The 20,220-nt window shown below is 42.4% G+C and overlaps 1 protein-coding gene across 3 annotated transcripts; it reads right to left on the reverse strand.

The window, feature by feature from the left end:
* Nucleotides 1-290: 290 nt before the first annotated feature.
* rtn3 (reticulon 3) lies at nt 291-19,685 on the reverse strand. 3 transcript variants are annotated; one of them, XM_029133057.2, is made up of 9 exons: nt 19,361-19,685; nt 15,001-15,048; nt 9,099-11,648; nt 5,705-5,912; nt 5,106-5,244; nt 4,750-4,819; nt 4,119-4,165; nt 3,670-3,728; nt 291-3,548 (listed from the first exon to the last, which is right to left on the reverse strand). In XM_029133057.2, exons 1-9 carry the CDS (start codon nt 19,446-19,448, stop codon nt 3,500-3,502), a joined length of 3,258 nt encoding a protein of 1,085 aa, XP_028988890.1. In that variant the 5' UTR covers nt 19,449-19,685; the 3' UTR covers nt 291-3,499. The 3 variants fall into 3 exon arrangements, with proteins under 3 accessions (XP_028988890.1, XP_028988893.1, XP_028988902.1); XM_029133060.3 differs by lacking the exon at nt 9,099-11,648 and having other exon boundaries at nt 19,361-19,659; XM_029133069.3 differs by lacking the exons at nt 9,099-11,648; nt 15,001-15,048 and having other exon boundaries at nt 19,361-19,657.
* Nucleotides 19,686-20,220: the final 535 nt, after the last annotated feature.

Raw genomic sequence — 20,220 nt, forward strand, 5'->3', positions numbered from 1 at the left:
TCATTTCATTATGTTCACGACAGAACTTTGCTTCCGTCATGTAATACTACATGGATTCCAAATTAGATGTGCTCAGAAAGTTAACAGCTAATATGGTGTCTAAAGTTAGAAGTGATGATACTCGGCCCACCCAAACACCATCACAGACAGCAGCCTTAAGCCAAATCTTATTTTAGACACGTACTTCTTCTGGATGTATTTTAATCCCATGTCTTCCCACACTCTGGGATCATATTTGTTGTTGAGCTACTTCTTACCCAAAGAGAAGAGAAAACACCCACCAGACCACAGTCCTTCGACGCGTTTTTATTAATTTCACTTTGACATCAGTACAGATACCACATACTTTTTTTCTGTTTTCTTTTTATTTCCTGCAACATCTTTTCCCAAAGCTTCAAAAATTGGAACCAAAGTCATAGCTAATATAAAACAGGGCTGATGTTAGTGAACAACCTCTAGATACCAGTAAAGAGCCAGAAGCAAAACAGAGACAGTCAAACACACTCCTGCCGCACGCTCACACACCCGATGGGAACACAAACAAGAAAAAGCAACATGCTGTGGAGGAACAGGTTCAAATATGTCAACATGTACTCATATTATATATTAAACTCTGAAGAAATAAGCCCACTAGGATTCTAAGTAGTCTTTGCCTATTTAGCCTTGGTAGCACACTAAGAACGTAGCCGTTCCTGAACTAAAGTTTCACTGGAAGGTGCTGTGCTGTAAAAAAACAAAAACAAACAAAAAAAAACTGACAGCTCTTCTACCAAAACACTTCAAGGTCGGCCGGAGCATTAAAATAGTCCAGGGTTTTCTAGATGGAGTCAGAATCAGAAAACTAGTTAGATGTGTCACTTTGTTTGCTTCAGATCTGCTGCTTCCTTCAAACCCCTTTCTATCCAAGAACCGTGGGTCCTCCAGCTTCACCAGAAAGAGCCCGGGCTTTGCTGCTACCTCTATACAGTGCAAAAGGTTACACATGTAAGTTTTGCTCTCTGAAGATGCCAAACGCTGTGTTTTGTAATTTGTCTGAAGCAAAAACATGGGATTCGTGAAAAGCAAACATGCTCCAGTAGTTTGTGTGACTTGAATGAATGAATTTATCACATTTTAAAGCAGAAATATGCAACTTCTTCACTTTCAAATAAATAAACAGGATGCGTTCATTACAGTAACTGTCTCTGCACTCGCGCCCCAGTTCCCTTTGCACTTGTTCCTGGGACCACATGCCGCCCAGGTGACAGGGGTGTTGGCTAACGGCAGCATTGCATGTTTGGCTTTAAACACAGACTGAATGGGACACCATGCACAACAGGCCGACCGAAACATCTATGAGGCCATCACAGTGAGACGACACGCGGTGGAGGGCATGCGAGGGAAGGAATGTTCCACCAGAGAAAACATTCAGCAGGCGTCCGAGTAGTAAGTTAAGCAGTTACTGCATCGAGAGGCAATAAGACGATTCAAAACAAGTTCAGAACTCAGGCTCGAAAACCCATTTTGAAGTGTGACGCCACATTTGGCTTCTTCCCATATAGTCATTGGCTAAAACGAGATGGAGATGTGGTAGCGCCAACGCGACGACACGTCCTAAGGAGTTTAGAAACACCATCGAAACAATCACGAGGAATCATCATATTAAATAAAAGGCAGGGTCAAAAATATGATACAGCCAATAGACGTGGTGAGAGTCTGGTTCCAGCTTACACTACGACGTGCGCTCCACGGCAGCTAGAAAAAAAAAAAAAAAACACAGACCAAGCTCTACAATAACCACACTAACAACTACCTCCCATTCCCCAAGCTACACTATGCTCAGAACAGCATCCATAGGTTTTCTTACCCCCCCCCCCCCCTTAAACTACTGCTGACATACGTGACACACAGAGTCTGAAATGCTCAAATTCATTCAGTATCGCTTCCTCGTTTACACATAAAAACAAGCACATTAGGCTTTAAAGTAGACATTTATTTCGTCTCACATTTAAATGATTTCCTGCTTTAATGTTTTCAATTTTATGATTGATCCATTTTACTGAAATCTAAAGATCCACCCACAGACTCAACAGAATGTAACAGCAAATCCGAGACAGAAATTTAAAACAATTATAAAAAACTGTGATCACTAAAGTGGGTGTGCAATTCTTAATGTTTAATTTTGAAAAAAAAAATCACTTTGAAGCCTTTCTCCATTTAAGGGCTTTCATTTAAACCTCTCGTGACTTTAACCGCTGTCTCAGATGACAGTGGTAGCAAAAGTAATCTCGACCCCAGGTTAGATCAACAGCTGATTCTCCAAACTAAAGCAACAAAAGCAAGCTGGGAGGACACTTTGGGAAACACATCAGATTCATTAACCTATCAAACAATCAGGAACCGACTTCTGAAAAAAACCCTCCGGTTTCAAATCATGAAGCTCAATGACACTTAACGTAACTCTTACAATGCTGTTGTCAAGCTACTAGGGAGTCAAGCAGCCGTCCTATAATTAATAATAATATAAGCAATGATGAGGATAATCAAAATGTACAAGTGAGTGAGATCTCAACACTTTCTGGCTTGAACAAGTGCGACAAAAAAGGAGTTAGGGCAGCGTTAGGTCAGGGGCCGTTGATATAAAAAGCGAGGCTAACGTGCTCCATACAGCAGAGAGCCTGGAGTTGTCTTGAGGTGTATATACAAACAGAGAACTGTTCTAGAAATGCCTGATCAAAGGGTGAACTAGACCAAACTATCACAGCTGGCTCTGTGTGCCAATCCTTGCGTTTCACCCTGCTCGTGGGGTTTAAAGAATAAAAAGGTCAGTGCATTGCAGAAACGTAGACAGAGACGTGCCTGTAAGGTGAACAGAAGCATAGTCAATAACCAGGCCAATCAGTAACAGAGAACCCATTACCAGCTTCTAAAAATGAACTCAGATGTAGCCATACAACAGCTGCACAGCCAGAGCAGGATTAGACTATTCACAACAACACAGCTTTTTCCTTTTTTTTTTCGTTTTTAATGTTTTTTGATTTTCAAGCTTCAATCATCTGTTTACCTTCAGGGAAATGTATAGTGGTAAGTACAGACATTTGCTTTTTGTGTGACCAACAGCCATCTTCCACCTCCTGCTCACTGTACCCAACAAAACCAGGTCATAGATTCAGTCTAGTTCACTCTACCCTGCCTCCGTTCCCCTGGGCACACCCACGTGGTGGGGGGGGGCTCTGCCGTGGAATTACATCACTTCCTCGCTAGCGATGGTTCTTCTCTTCTCAGTTCTTCTCTAATGCTTGCGAGTTAAGCTGCGCAGTAGTTTTACATTGAATATCGAGTAGCTCAGAGATTTTCTACCTAGCAAGGTTCAGTGTTGTAATGTGGTGATGGTAGGTGGAGTGGGGGAGGGCTAGACTGGGGTGAGGGGTGAACTGGAGAGGGGGGGCTGTGTGAAGGTTTTAGATGGTGATGGACATGAGGATGGTGGTGATGGAGGTTTTAAATCAAGCGAGGCTGATCATTCAGTTTTGCTGCGCTTCATAGCTCCAGGAAGTTTCTCTTGCAACCTGGGGGAGAGAAAGGAAAAGCTTTAAAACATTGAAATGGGTTCAGTGAATTACTGCACAGCAAGAGGTGGTCAGACTTGTCCCTATAATCCCCCCCTCACTGAGGATCACCTTTACTTACTTGGCAATTGTGGTGTTGATCTGAGTACGTGCCACGTCAATATACTGATCAATCTGAGTCTGAATGAAAGAAACAAGACATGAACAACATTAGGCAGTAGTTTATGAGCCAGGGGTGTAGAAAATGTTAATAAACTGTACAAAATGCTATTAAAGGCTAAGTTCTTAGTCCCTTAACTGAGTCTAGTTACATATTATCACTGCTTTACATAATGTGCACAGTCGGTGCTGAAGGTCATGTTGTTTGACTCAACAGTGCAATGACTTCATGCTCCCAGCAGCTGGACACAGGACATGAACAAGAGGGCTGCAGAAAGCTTCCAGTGTCTGATCAAGGCTAGTCATCCAGTGACATCACTGCTAACGGGCATGTTTGCTAGGCGCTGTTGTCATCGTTGCTCTCAGGCCTGTGACCCAGTTTGTCAAGTAAAGCATTCATCGTGACCTCACCTTGTTCTTCTCGTAGATCGGCGGGACAGCAAAGAGCAAGATGTCAGCTGGAGAACACAGGGAGACAGAAACACCTTTAGGATGTTGCATTCAAATGCCACATTTCATGTAAAGCTATCCAGAGATGGGGGAGCTGTTCTCCAGCTCCCTGAAAAGGTTGAACTGGTAGAAACTAATCAGAAGACGAGAAATACCAAGAGGTTACTCGGACAAAGGACAACTTTTGCCTAAGGACACTTCAACATGTGACAGGACGCAGGAATCGAACCCCCGTTCTTCTTCAGCGTGATTACTAGATGACTGATCACAGTCCCTACATTTGATTATCTAATGTTTGTGCACAGTTACACAAATGAAGGTCACAATCATTATCGTAATTATGGAAACGAAAAAGGGCAGTTTGTACTGTGTTCTGAAAGGTTAATGTGATACTATGTACACTTGAACTGACTGGAAATAACTATACATTTCTAGAAAAGAAAAAAGGATATTCCACTCCACAAAAAAAGAGACTTTGATAAGGTGTAAAAATATAACTTCCACCATAACAACTATGACTTTAATGGGAATGCAAGCGTTCAGGAGAAAGAACTGTGACTGTGTTGTGTTCCTTGGTTCCCATGGTTCTTACCCAGGATGAGAATGGTGATTCCATTGAAAACTGCTCCTACGTAGGTCAACAGCCACATGACCACAGCCAGCTGGGGACAGGACAAAGTCAGTCAAGCTGCTCCCTCAAAATGACCTACATATATTTCATGCACTTTGAAGATTTATGTTTGAGTGTAACAAATCCACTGCTGAGTGGGCATTGTTGATGTTCCAGAACATTTCTACAAAGACCAAGACGATTGATTGGTTCCAGAATATAATGAATAATCTCAATCTAAGACAAGAGAGGCCTGGGAGTAGTTCCCTCCTCATCACACTGAAGAGTTGCATTTGAAGATCACAGCTGGACAGTGAGTGAGGTCTGCAGCTCCTCACCTTCAGGGAGTCCACAAGGTCCTCGACCAGGAAGAGGCGGCTCATCTGCTTAAGGGCTCGGTTGATGTAGGTCAGACTGGCGTCCACGTGCTTGCGGAAAGTCTCTGGGGGGATGCTGACATCCTTATCTATCAGCGATCTGCAGAGAGGGGAGGAGGGTGAGCACAAAATGAGGCTGGGCTCAAGTGCTGCAACAAAACATACAGTTCCGCTACTGCTGGGACATGAAGGCATCGACTTGTTCTGTGTGCACTGAAGATATTTAGGTTATAAGATAAAGACATAAATATGGAACAGAAACATAGAATTACATATTTTCCTTGAGGCTAACACCCTATTATGTTAAACAGCATGCAACAATACCACATTGTGTATGTTAAGTACACAAATACAACCACACAACCACGACCTCTACAACCCTTTGATGCCATTAACCAGAGAACAAGACATTTAGTGAATGTGTACATGAATTAGGTGTTTTACATTTTTCTGTCATGACAATAAACTTAAACCTAAATTCATTATTGAAAAAAATGAAACTCATTTTTATCAAACAACAAATGCACACAGCAGTAGTTGTGACGTCGGCCTGGTCTTACTTAAAGGGGTGTCCCTCAGAAGACTTCTGCACAGCCTGGACCACAGACTTGTAGATGCGGAAGGTGATGGTGACACAGAGAAGGGCCAGCAGCAGGTAGGAGACCACACTGATGATGCTGAACGCTGCGAGCGATAGCAACATCAGCATGGACAGACCGAACACCACGCCCGACTTCTTGGGGTCTCGCCAGTGAATCAGATCCTTGACTGCAAAGAGGGGGAGGAGGGGGAGTTAGACTTGGTTGGCCACAAGAAGGTATTGAGTGAGGACAACTGGTCTAATGTTTTTACAACTGGATATAAAATTGTAAATTTCACTGTATGAATCTCTGGAAGGCTTGTATTTTGTTGGTGTCAGTGTTGAAAGTCAACACATAATCAGCCCGAGGGGATTTTAGCTCTTCACTGGGCATGTGTTCTTGTGTAAAGGTTGTCACATGGTGCAACACAGCTCTTGGCTGAGAAAAGAAAGGATGGACTGATGGACTGGATGTTCCCACCAATGCAAACACAAGCAAACTGTTGCCACGTAGGAAAACACAGGTAAGTAAACGAAGATATAACCACTGTGTAGTCCGAGGTAAACAATGAATGTGTGCCAGGAACCTTTGTGTGGAGACTCTAGACAACATCCACAGAAGCAGAGCGCTTTTCTCTGCGTGTTTTGGGAGCAGCACATGTAGCAACATCTTCCATGCGCCGCAGTTATGTAACAAACCCAACTCTCCACATCTACAGCAAAGTGACTTTGTTACAAGGACTCAACTCTCACCCTGCTGTTTTTAATTATTACTCAGCTGGAGGCACGTTTGGCTATGCAAAACACAACCTTAGAGATATTTTCCGTATGCAAGCGTGCATGTGGACAGAACCGAATGACTGACTGCAAAACAAGTCCCATTTATGACACTCACAATGTACCGCTTTTAACAACTGCTTCATCTCAAGTTTTTATTATGCAGCAGGGATAGGCGGGGTTTCCTCGGCCTGCACTGCAGGGGTATGTGCCCGTCCTCCCAGCATGCTCTGCTGCTAGCCCCCACAGGGAGGCAGCCGCAGCCTGACGGCCTTCGTTAATTATCTCCCTCTCTGTCGCTGTGCGTTTCTTGGCCTCACTCTGCTCTGCCCGGGTCCCAGCGGCTGCTGAAGCGCAGTGGCCTGTTTTCAATGCGCAGCGCACACGGCTCTGCCCGTGTGCCTGAGAGCAAGCAGGCTGCGTCATGACGCTAACGTAAAGCTTCTGACACACTGCGCACCCCTGTTCTGCACACCAAAACAGTGCTGCTATAGTTGGATGTAACAGCTGAGGTTAAACCACGGTAGAAGCCTGTAAATGTACCTGCTATACAAACCAACCATAGATGCACATGTTGCTACTACAGAGTAATGGAGAGCTAGAAATATTTCAGAGTTTTTTGTCTCAAACCCACTGCAGGAAACTATAGTAATAATAAGTGATAATTATATTAAATAATAATAATACTGGTGACATTAAATGACTCCACCTATCATTTCTACACTTCAACAATCCTTCAACAATCCATGTATCACCTACTGTGACACATGGCTGCAGCAGGTTTTCATCAATAGTTGGAGCAGCAGCAGCGCAGCCAACGTGATGCATGTACAATGTGACAACAGAAACGACCACAAAAACGAACTGATTCGGGCCAAGTGAGTTACGCTGCCTCCTATATCTACAGAGATGTGGAGCAGCGCTGTCCAGAAGCACTAAAATAGCACAAGCCTGCGCCTGCAGGGGAAGGACTGAGCAAGTCATGTTCCTCTATAGAGCACGACACAAGACAGAGCTTACGCGTCACACAAGTCACGATTCAAAGACAACTTTGGAAAGCACGTATGTTACTTAGAAGCTTCTTCAATGAACACACAGCTCTACGTGTGTGGTGTGAAAGGTCTAGATGTAGACCTTTAATAGGAGGCTTCCTTCCACTTACAAACAAGAGGAGGAGAGATGTTAGAGGTCCCCAGAAGGTTTCATTCTTTGAATTACCCAAAAGATGGTGACAAACCTAACAAATCTTACACCTATGAAACAACACTAAAAGAACTAGTTTTTCCATAGACTCCTTCTCCATTAGTTTCTGGTCAAAGCAGACACGAGTCATTTGTTGTAGGCTTCAACACTGAGTGTGCAGACATGCAACAATTACTGTGTGTTTACATAGCCTTTGGCTCTGTATGTGCAACATGGGTTGTGTTTCCAGAGATAGGCGCTACCAACACACTGAGACATTGGCCATGCTTGGTTGACAGCAGAAGGCACATTTCCCAAAAGCATCTCGCTTGAACATTAACACATGATTTCACCCAAATAATTTGATGTTCTATATTGTACCGACTTGTTTTTTGCAGCGTGCCTCGTCACCCTGTCATGGCTTTCACAAAGTGTGCTGTGGAAATTGCATTGAGGCAGAAACATGATCCAGGGAGATCGACTGTAACTTGTGGCTTCCAAAGGTCCTGCAAGCCAACACTGGGCCACCATGTTTAAACCCCCACCCACAACTGCTGAGCGTTAAAGGACAGAGGGCAAGAAAGGGTCATAAGGCTCAAAAGGAGGCGTAATCACTAGATCATATGCAGCAATAGTGTTCCTACAGCATGGTGGTTTAGCTGTAATAATGTACATGACAACTGTAACATCCACAGATGTGGTATAAGCTTTCAAGAGAAAGGCTTCTGTGCGTTGACGGTCCTTAAAATTAAAATAAACATTATCTAAAAATTCCAAATGTGATCTTCACATGTTGGCCCAAAGTCATTTATTTGGCTTCAGGAGGTATTTGACGTCTGATATTACTTAGCTCATTAATCATTCTGTCACACGAACACCTTAAATTACATTACAGGTCTTTGAGGCTGCACCACTGCTGGAAAAAACCCCCAGCATGTTTTAATCCAAGGGCGTCCCCAAGTCTATTGTTTCACGTAGTTTGCTCTGGTCTAAATTACTGGACTGGCTTGGAAGTTAGAATGAATAAATAAATAAAACAATAATTAATAAATTAACTTTATTACATATCTGAGCAAAACAAACCAGGGATTCCAATATATAATGTAATAGAATGAGTCCACTGCTTGTGACTTTAACTGAGTTTTAAAACAGCAGTTAAGTATGTAAAAGCATTATGTGCTACACTTCACAGGCCAAAGTGATGAGTTGGTTGTAAAGAACTAGGTCAAATGACCAAACAAAAATTTCTTTACTCCAAAAAAGGATGTACTTTAAATGTACATACAATGTAAAACATGTCAAAACCTATTCATAAAAAAAGGACCAGGCGGCAGTTACAGGGTGCAAGTGGGAAAGTCCTGTTGAGATGACTGCATGAGGTTAGAGGCCTACTGCCTAAAAGAAAGAGGCATTACCTGATAAGTGAGTTAGTATCGCTGTCAAGACATGCTCAGCAAGATGATAGGCTTCAGCCACCCATTCATCAATGGCTTCCACCTCTTTGGAATATGTGCCGTCGTATACACGGCTGCTTTGGGAACATGGAGGGTTAGAAACTGTAGCAAAGGCAGACCGCTGTTGAGACGAAGCATTGGAGCTAGAATTATCTGGGGTGGGATCCTCTTCCTTTTGATTGCTGCCCAGCTCTTTGAGAGCACTAATAGTAAGCTGCTCTTGTTCAAGATCCATCACCATGGTTGGAGTGGGCTGAGAAGGAGGCAGATTGGTTTTGCAAATCGCCGTCTTGGAGGGAACATCTTGGTGCAAATTGTCAGCTTCGTCATCCTGCTTCGATTTCAAGCACTCTCTCATGAACTCTACAAAACTGTCTGTAGGCCCCGAAGTTAAGCTGCTCGTGTCTGTGCTTGCTGAAGTAATTATTTTAGGTTTGTGGTGAGCCATTTGAGTGTCCTGTTGAACTGCTGAATCAATTTTCTGTGCTGCGGAGGAGTTTCCATTTGTCATGTTATCTGAAGTGTGGTCACTGGTCATTTTCTTTGTGAAATCTTGCTCACTTACACTGGTAAGTGTTTCACTTTGGAACAAGGAGAACTGATCTTGGGAATGTTCCTTTACAGATGTTTGAGCATCCTGCTTTGGCGAGTCTTTATCATAATTCAGTAAGGAGAAGTCATCCAGAGTTTTGGTGTCTTCCTGAAATTTGCGTGTAGCGCCTGCATTCAATTTTTCAGTCTGGATTTCATTAGCATCAGAAAGAAAACGCTCCTTAGCATTGTTCATTCCTTTGTTATCAGGGTTGTCCAAGGGAGAAAATGCATCAAAATCATAATCAAATGACTGTCTGTCATATATTTCATCTTGCATGAAGCTTGTTTTAGAAATAGAAGCCATTTCCACATATGCCTCTTTTTCATCTGTGCTTTCAACTTTGGCCTGAATGCAAGGAATTGGTTCTTTAGACCCAACATTGATCCTACTAGATCCCATACATTGCCCATCATCTGACCAGTCGTTATCATTGTCCGGGAAGTCCACTTCTTCATTTGTTCCCATGAAACAGGAAGGTTCATCATTTACTGTACTTGACTTTTCAGGTTGTATTTGTGAAACATCAGAAGCAGAGTCCTCTGAAAGAGCTGGATTCGGTAGGGGCTCAGGGTTTTCAATAGCTTCCTGACTGACTGTTTCTGGCAAACATTTGAAAAGCTTGTGTTTGGGAGAATACTCTGCATCAGAGTCCACAGGAGAAGATGGAGGAGAGTAGCCCTCCACAAATTCGGTCTCCAAGGGGCGTGCCTTGGGTGGTGTATTTATACAGTCGTCTGGTTCTGTCTCTGAGGTTTTCGGAGCCTCTCTGCTTGAGTCCTTTATAACCTCAGAATCTTCATCTTCATCTGCTTCAAGCTCCATTTCCATCTCCTCCTCGCTGTAATTTGGCTCATCTGTTTCAATAACATTGATTGTTGGAACCTGCATCAGCTTTCTCTCAGACTTTGGTGGAGGAGTTATTTCAGAGGGAACATCAGGAGTTGCAGAGGCAGGGGTAGAACCATTTGAAACCACTGGCTCAGAAGACTGAGAGGAAACTGGTACAGTGACACCATCTTCAATGACCGTTTCATCTGACTCTCCGGAGCTCTCTGCTTCATTTGCCTCTGGGTGCTCCAGATCTCCAGTCAAGGTGGGTTTCTCATCACCCAAAACTCTGTGCGCAACATCAACGCTATCTGGAGGGGAGCATGGAGGGGATGGAGAGCCAAAGCCTGCAGGAGGTGCAGGAGAAGCTGAAAGGTTTGATTCTGTATTTGCTTGAGCCTGGGCCCCAGATTTGTCCTGCTGATCCCACATGTAGGCTGTCGGCAAAAAGCTGAGGTCAAACTCTTCCTCAACAATGGACTGTTTCTTAGCATCACAGTCATCTTTTACTATTGGAGCTTCAAAATCCATGAAAGCCTCAGGAACACCAGCAAAGGCATCAGGTGTTACTATATCAGTGTTCTTCTCTTTTGAAGAAACATTATCTGAAGCCAGAGTATCTTTAATTAAATCTACACCATCCAATTTGGGCACGGGAGGTAAATGAGCCTTCATCCACTCTTCTGTTTCTTCAAATTCATTCACTTGTCTTAAATCTCCAAGAACCTCAAAAGGGGATTCCGGTGACTGGTCAGTAGAACTTCTTTTTATCTGCACACTTGGTGTGATTTTCTCAACAGGAGATTTATGAACCTCAGTGGGAGATTTCTCATAATTTCGTTCTTTGTAGTGAGAGAAACTGCCATCGCTTCTAAAATCAGATTCCTTCTTTTTGGCAGCGAGAGCTTCCAGTGCCTTTATTCGTTCTGAAACAGGAGATGCCTTTATTGGTGAATCCGGTTGTCCATCTGGTGGCCCTGCTTCTTTCCCGTAATGGCTAGGTGTGAATGAGCCAGACTGAGAAGGAAAGCGAAGCGATGTTGCTACACCTTCACAGGACTTGTCAGAGCCCAAGACGATTCGTTTGTCTGCTTACCATGCACGAAGAATGACAACGAAGAAGAAAAAGGGGAGGTCATATAAATCACAGACACTACAACTCCATGCACGTCTAATATTATTCAGCGAGGCCTTGATGTTGCAGCCCAAGCATTCATGCATTGCGTCATGGAAACCTAAGGCAGATTATATAATGCGTGGCATTATTACCTTTTCATGCTCATTGCGTACTAAAAAATTGTCATCAAGGTTTAATTAGCGTGGCAACTTGCTCAATGATCAAATGAGGCAAATAAAAAAATCTTAATAGTTTTTTAAAATCATGTTACACTGTAATAACTACATGTCAGTTGTAATCTGTAGCTTGCTTTACACTGTGGGCTTCAATGGACTTTATTTTTTAAAGTCTTTACACAGTCTTTACAGTCCTTACACCCATTCAAGTAATGGTGGCAATGTGTGACTGCATCTGTATTTTTTTATTAATGTCTGCGGTAAATACATTTTTCTATCTTTATAATAACTCGTTTGTCTCTTAGATCTGCTGGACTTGTGCTCAAACACAATAACAATTCAGACCATTTCTATGAAAAATAGAAACCAAAATTCCAGGGTTTTCCACAGATCTGGAGTTGCATTCTCACTTGTGTTGAGATTCTTCCTGCATAATAGATGTTTGATGGTCTACCAGGATATGATGAGAATTACATAACGAGCCTGAAAGCAGTGTTAGATAACATAGGTGCCCGAAATTCTGTTGAATCAGGTCATTTGAACAACACCATATCCAGTCACACAGCTGGTTCCAACAATCACGTGACCACTTTCAACATCATGTCATTTTGGCAACAATTATTAGCCAATCTACACAGTTGCTCTACTCAACAACTGCCAACTATAATGCTCATATACTCAAATAGTACTGTTAGGGGGAATTTAGGTATCAACTTGTTGTGTAGGTAATGCAAGGTCTAAGTAACCCTTTCAAGGCTATTAGCAAGGATAATCCCATGACCCCTAACCATTACTCTACATTTGATGTGTTTTCCACATTTTTGCTTTCTAATTTGTCTTGGACAGCACCACCCCCTCCACTGTGCCACAATACAATGCCTTGTTCAAACTAGGCCACATGAATGGACTTTCCATCCTGCCAGCAGCTCGGTTTCCTCCCTCTAGATGTTTGCCAGGCCTTGACTACAGCTGCTTCTGGGTGCTGCTTGGTTGGGGGTCTTCTTGCTTTCAATAAGGGAAAGTGAAAAGGTGGCCAATAAATCTGAAATTAATTGATACACTAGTCATTTTAAAACTTGTCATCATTCTACGCTGCAAATGGGTTTGTCAACAGTAAAAGGAATGGCTGCTGAAAAGAACATTTTCTGCCTTTCACCTTCTCACAGCAATAAAGAAAACAACAGTGACAGGATTCTTGAAGTTTCCACCAACATATCGAGAGGATTTGAAACTGCAGTGTGTATTTGTGATCACACTGTGGAAACATTCAATTAATTACACCAGGCAGGAAAAGAAGAAGAGCAGGTTCATTGTGTCATGGAAAGCACAGTACACCTTTGTGGATCAAGGCCGAAATTTTGCTGGCAACTGTCAAGGCCAACCCAAGGGAGGTTTATTACCACTACTGTCCACCATTCTGTATCCAGATGTCTGAACACCCTTGAGCTGTGAACTCTGGGAACTGCCATCATTGGCAGACGGCCGTCAAATGGATTTCTACACTTTTGTGAAAGACCTTTCTTTCAGGAATAGGAAATATTTTGAAACGTTACCCTAAAGGATTGAATTGAGTGAGTCTCATGTTATGTCAATCATGACCCTTGCACTAGGATAGCCCCACAGCAGCCCCTGACTGGACGCTTGCTGTACGCAACGCCTGGAGTTACAGTTTAATCGCAGTTAGATCACAAAAAGAGCAGGAGGTCTGAAGTGTGCTTTAAACACAAGCTGTGTGTGTAAATACCATATTACAGCCACCAAAATATATTTGCACTGTATTTAAACCTACTTGTTATGGACACTTCACTATGAAGTTATATGTTTGGCCTTACACTAATGCATCTCCAACTGCAGCAGCTTCTTAAAGTAAAGATGTGACGTAAGAAAAGTTTATGAATTAGCTATAATTGCCTATGGTTGATGCAGTCTGTAGCTGACATCATGAAAGAACAACAATAAATTGAGGCATTTTAAATTGTAATCTGACTGATAAAACACTAGCACCCAAGTCTGAAATATTTTGCAGAGAAGCAGGTAGGTCACTCAGTTCAAATTCACCACAGGGTGCTGCCACACTCTGTCATTTTTGCTTAGTGAATAGGAGTGTAAAGGTAGCGTGTGACTAAGCATATTGTTATATTACATACCACATATTCCCATGTTATCATCTAACCCGATCGATATGCAACGATTTAACAAACACTACTTTTATAATACTGGCTGCTATTGGTCATAAAAAGGTACAGAAACCGTTAGAAAAAGAATAGGAAAATGAAGAAGCAAAACTGATCAAAGAAAACCTACTTTAATGCTTAAGCAAGGATGTGAGACATGCATAAAGCCTACAAAGCCATAAGCAGGTAGTGGGGTGGAGGGTGGGTGAGCAGCCACAGGCAATGGCAGGCTCAGAGCACTGGGCGGTGGATGATATATCCAGTGCCACTCATCCTCCAGGACCCAGTTGCTGGGGCTTAGGGTGGCTCAGATACTAGGGCAGCAGGAAGGTAGAACCATCCCCCCCGGGACACCAAGTGGATCCATTTTTAGGTTTCTGCTCCTGCTCGCACAATGTGAACTTGAACTTCTCTACTTTCTTAAAATAAGGTGGCAATCTTGGGATTATCTTGAACCTACAGCGAGTGCTGCTGACCTAAATAATAATCACTATGAGGTGGTACAGAATAGATCAGATTGCTTGCAGCTGCAGGAGCAAAACTGTATGTCTAATTCTTGGCAAGTGTTAATATCCTTGAGAGGAGCCAGATTGAGCAGAACCTGGTGGTAAAACTGGATTTAAATTTGTCCGATACAATTGAAGTTGATAAACACTAATCTGATAAATTACCTCCACAGGAAAGAAATTACAATATGTGTTTGTTAACGAAAACAGGAAAGCACCTCATCAAGATAAGTGCAGTAATTGAGGTTCAGCAGTTTTGAAAAGTGTGCAGGAGGAAGAGCGGGTAGACCAGTCGAGCTAGGGTAGGAGCTGGGTTCATGTTGTCGGTTCCTCTACAGGGTCATTCTATTTTTGTTAGGAGAGGGGCACTAGAAAAAGAGGGATGGAGTACAGCAGCAGGCCAGTATGTGAGAGTACAGGAGAGAGGGAGAGAGCAGGCGAGCAGCGTAAGAGAACCATACACTTGCCTTGAGGAGACTGAATGAGAGATACAGGCGAAGAGGAAAGAAAGGAATCTGAAAAAATAAACAGGACAGAAGAATGATCATCCTAGAAGAAAGAAAGAGAGTTCCTGTCCACCGTACGTATTCGATCGTTAACGTATTCAGCCTTAACGAATCTACATGCTCTACAAAAACTTCAAATATGGACCAGAACATTTATATACACAGTTATATCCACCCTGAAGTAAACAGAGATAACTCATGCACATGGTCTCAGCGTTTACTTCAGACAAACAACAGTCACTATAACTTATTTGCTATGCAGGCAAGACCAAGACAGTTTACTTAAAAAGGAGACTAAAACACCCTCTGATTTACTTGTGACTACGAGTGGACAAACACTATTCCTAAAAGACACAATAGCATTTTGTTTATTGATACCAAGTGAACACAGCCCTGTCCTTAAGTATCAAACAGGAGAAGTGTTTAACCTGTCACACACCCTGTACTGTTCGGTCATTGAGGACCTAATGTTCCCCTTCTTAAGCGGGTTCCATCAAGTTAAAGAGATGCCACTAAATCTACACACCCCACCAACTGTTCATCACATGGGCTGGAAATGCCAGAGGAGAAATGCCTTGAGTCGTGGGTAAAGGCTAGAGTTGGTGGGAACCAATTGTTTATTCAGGGGAGGTGTGGCATCTACCCGCAGTTCAGCTCCCCTGGAATTCATACGAGCTGAGCAGGTTGGGGTTGGTGAGCCCTGGCGGAGCAACATTCCTTCCCTAAGATTCACAATGACTTACTCTGAGAAAAAAACCACACCTTTCTTCACTAAGTATAATGTTAGCGAAGACATTTACTTGTTTCAGTGTAACATGTTTTAGAACATGTTTTAATGACATAACTCTAGAAAAGCATTACTGTGAAATGCAATTTGATCTGCACATCACAGAACAAGACAGTCGCTAGACAAAGCAGCTATTTTGGCTTTCTGTTTCTGTTTCTTTCTGTTGCCAACACTCGTTAAACATACAGCAGGATCTTTGATAACGTGTCGGACACAACAGATTCTCAGTTGAAGACGTTTGGTAGCAATCGTGAAGTCAAAAATTATGTTGGGTTAAGAGGTACCTTGACTGATACTGAGCAGCTCACAGGCGTGTTTCACCGTTTTATTGTATGTTGTGCTCTGTAGTGAATAACTATCCTCATCAGTAAATCAAACTCATTTGGATTTAGCAACACTGATAATTCAAATGACATTAGGGAGGACAGATGCTGCCCAGTACACCTGGATTTCAAAATAACTACAGCCAGGGCTCACGTCTTATTTTGTAGAAAAAAAAAAGTTTTTCACATCACATTATAAAACCCTAAAAATAAATCATGGTTGTGCAGAGGTAAACATGAGACACGTGTAGACTGATCTATGACACTGTTGTGGGCGTGAGCTGAAATGATACAGACAGCAGGCAGGTGAATATACTTCCAGAGTAACGCTTATATATATATATACATATGTATATATATTATATATACACACATGAAGAAGTAAATGGAGGCTTGATAACGCTTTGGAATAAGAGGATATAAATAAAAAAATGTAAAGCAGAGAAAAGGCCTGCAGTCATGTAAAGGTTTGTTTGCTCACATTAGAGCACTGCTATGAGGAAATATTTACATGGAGACGGCTGTAAAACACAACAGTGAGGAAATGATTCATGTCTGTGCAGCAACAATCTATCTCAAAAAAAAAAATAAACCAAAAAGACAAAAACGCTTGTCGGCTGCACACATGCTGTAGGTGGATTCCATTCTAATGCAATGTAGTTTGGAAAATGAGGTCCTCTTCTTGAAGTGTGCCACTTCCTTTGTGACCAGTGTCACTCATCCGTGTGCAAGACAAGTGAAACTGGCTCATTAACTGAAAGAAGCTTCAGAGGCACAGTCTGTCTTCTACAATCTATTACATTCATAAGCACAAAGCAGTGTATAGTACATTTACCTTTATAGCACTATGGTTAGCAGCACACATCATATCTGCAATAGATTACCACTATGTGAGTCATGCAGCATATTATTACATGTTTTTCATGTTTGGGCCCCCCGCCTCATTTTTAGTACGAGGTCCAAACATTAGCAATATTCCCTGAAAAATATTGCATGAAGAGCAACTCCAGCACCAACCATGACTTCAATAATAAACATATTGCATAATTATCACCATTCTGACAGCCTATACCTAAAAACTGAGAAATTATAACTTTAAAGCAGTGGAATTAATAGCAGAGCTTGCACATTGGATTCAGTTAGACGTTTTTCTAATAACATGATCAGATAGTGTATCTTTTCAGTTACACTAAGCATGAGTCCTCCTCATGATCTTCTCATTTATGCTCTCACGCTGAAATGACTCAACAAATGACTAGGAATTTGTTTCAATCGATTTTCTAGAAACAGTCAGCAACGCACACAAACAACCTCATAAGCCATTCTAGGCTAATCTCTTCTAAACTAAGCCAGAATTGGCTGCAAAGTCAGTGGAAACTGCGCCTGAGCATTTAGCACTAGTTAAACTGTTAGCAGACTTAGACGTTTTTTTTGCTTTTTCTGTCTCCGCACCCTTAGCATTTAACCTGTCCAAATAACAACACAGCAGTTGTGAAGACTCAGCACATTTATAACTTGGATCCTCGTTTGTGGAAGGTGAGATGAATGACACATGCATTTGAGAGTAGGTAACCAGAAATCCTTCTTGAAGTAAAAAGCACCAACAAAAACAAATACCATTCAATTCAGCAGTACTGGATGCTCTGTTCAGTCTTCATCATGCCCTCTTATCAATATATAAATACATTTTTAAAAATGTTTTCATAAAGATCTGCTGAAATGTACATTTTGACAGTGTTCAGATGAAGCTATGTGTAAATAGTGATTTTTATTTTATAGGTTAAAAGCTGAGCTAATAAACAAAACTTAATTTAGTTAAAACTGAAGGTTAGCACAACAAATATTGCCCAAATTAACTCATAGCAGTAAAAAGTGTCTGGCTCAAAAAGGGGATTATGGTAGATGAAACCCATACATTGTTGCCATTGTTCTGTTTAGTCCATCACATGATTGCGTCCAAAGAAGGACAACTTGATTTGAAAATCAATTGTAGTGTGCTCATTGTGCAAGTCACTACACTTTGTCAACATAATTAGAGTTTTGCCTTTGACTCATTAGTGGACTAATTAGTGATTAGTGAACTTTGTGACCAGATCTTAACTGAGGCATTTGGTGCCACACCCAACCACATCCAGCTGACGCCTGTCACTATGAGCCTACAAATCCATTCGACTAAGTGAACATGCGTTTGAAGGAATTTTCACATGGCTCACATGCAGTGGCTCAATGACCAGTTGACCTTTACTACAGATAGCTTAACAGACACACAAACACATGCACACACACTGATGACGAGGCAGCCACTCCCTGACGCACAACCTGTCAATAAGGTGAGCACTGATAGCAAACACTGCTGGTTTGTTTCATTCAGGCTCGTGTAGACTGTGGGACCTATACAACCACAAAGCAGATAAAATGAGATGAGCTATTAGGCACGAAGCAATAATAGGAATCAAGCTGATCAGACGTGTGTCTTGATGTGACCATTAGGTAGACGGTACAAAAACAGGGCAATGCGCCTTTAAGAGGACCTTCCCTTATTGGCAGTCGCCCAGTAACAATGCATCTGCAGTGCAGAGCATCCAGCGTTTAGCACCATCACGGCTTTGTCATCCAAACTCCCACCCTAAAACCCGTCTGTTGCAGCTACTTATACAGTAAACTATAAAAACACCCAGAGCGTTACGTAATCGCACAGTAACCACAGAAATGGCCGACACCAAACGCACCAAGATGCACGCGTTTTCTCACAAATCGCCCCATCCCCGTCTCAAACGCTCCGGACGAGCGGAGCCAAGTGAATTCCGCGTTGCACAGCGTCGCTAGCGCATACTACACTGATAAATAGATTACATCATGCTCCTCCACGCTGGCTCCTGACCTGCCTCCGCTCTCTGGCGAGGCGACAGCTCCATGGAGCCGTCTGGCGTGGCGTTATCGCTCCAACAGACAGGCCAACGCTAACCACACAACGCCGAGGCGAGATTAGCGTTGTCCGGTTGCGTTCACTGTTGTGTCAGCCACAACAGCCGAAACGATCTTAAACGACATGGGAGCTAACTAACAGCGTTAGCTTATTGAATTACTGCCTTATGGATCACAGCGTTGACCCATCAAATCTGTATGTGTCCGTATATATACCTGTTTATATTACATTATGTTAAAACAACAGTTGCCAACATAACGAGGCTGTGACTTCTCCTTGTCTTACCGGAGAGCTTTGACTCTTTGGCAGCAGAATTGTGCCCATCGGCGAACCCCGACGAGGAGATCTGGGCGGACTGATTGACTGGATCCATTTTGCTGTAGTTTCACGCCAACTGCACAAATGCAACGAAATGCGACGAGCACGAATTCACGCTGTCGTCTACTGTCCGTTCAGGGTGTAGTTGGTCGCCTGTCTTTCCTCGAATTCCCCCCAAGAGCGGGACTCGGATCGTCACCTTAACGCAATGTCCGAGCACTGAAAGGAAAGCAGAGATGGAGGGAAACAAGGCAGACTATGGAGGAGGGGAAACATGTCGGGGTGGGGCGCGTTCACGGTCTCACTGATCCGTTTCCAATCTCAATATAGTATCTCTTCAAACCATGAAGCTCTTTTCATCACAGTAAATTGTTAATACACACGTCATTTAATACGTATAATTAAAATAAAGCCCACAATTCTGTTGTATTATTAAGAATTAATGCACCAGGCTGCATTTGCGATTTAATAATTTTAAGGAATGTCCGATAGTACGTGAATGCAGCTAGAGGAATATTCTTGAAGGCAGACACCATGTTACACCTGCTCAAACCTAAACTGTGCCAAAACAATAATTTCGACGCTTAGACACGTTCTCTCCGATGGCTTTATCGTTTTTTCTTCAAACAAAATCTTAACTAAAAAAATCTGCATAATGCTGTAGTTTTAGACTAAATACACAAATGATCTGTTTATAACAAGAGTGTACTACGCACATAGGCTTGAAACATGAAGTGCGCTTGATTTATGGCTACAGAATAGATTAGAACAACCGTGGATTGTGTTTTACTGTAGCGTGTCGTCCATTACGTAAACCTTTGTTGTTT

This window comes from Betta splendens, chromosome 2, assembly GCF_900634795.4.
Source record: "Betta splendens chromosome 2, fBetSpl5.4, whole genome shotgun sequence".
NCBI lineage: Eukaryota > Metazoa > Chordata > Actinopteri > Anabantiformes > Osphronemidae > Betta > Betta splendens.

Excerpts from the sequence above, each read along its gene's own strand:
- rtn3 (XM_029133057.2), bottom strand. The coding sequence starts at position 19,448 with ATGGATCCAGTCAATCAGTCCGCCCAGATCTCCTCGTCGGGGTTCGCC. Across the intron at positions 5,913-9,098 it reads GATACTAACTCACTTATCAG|TCAAGGATCTGATTCACTGG; the intron begins GTAATGCCTCTT and ends CCCTCTTTGCAG. Across the intron at positions 4,820-5,105 it reads ACCTTGTGGACTCCCTGAAG|CTGGCTGTGGTCATGTGGCT; the intron begins GTGAGGAGCTGC and ends TCCTGTCCCCAG.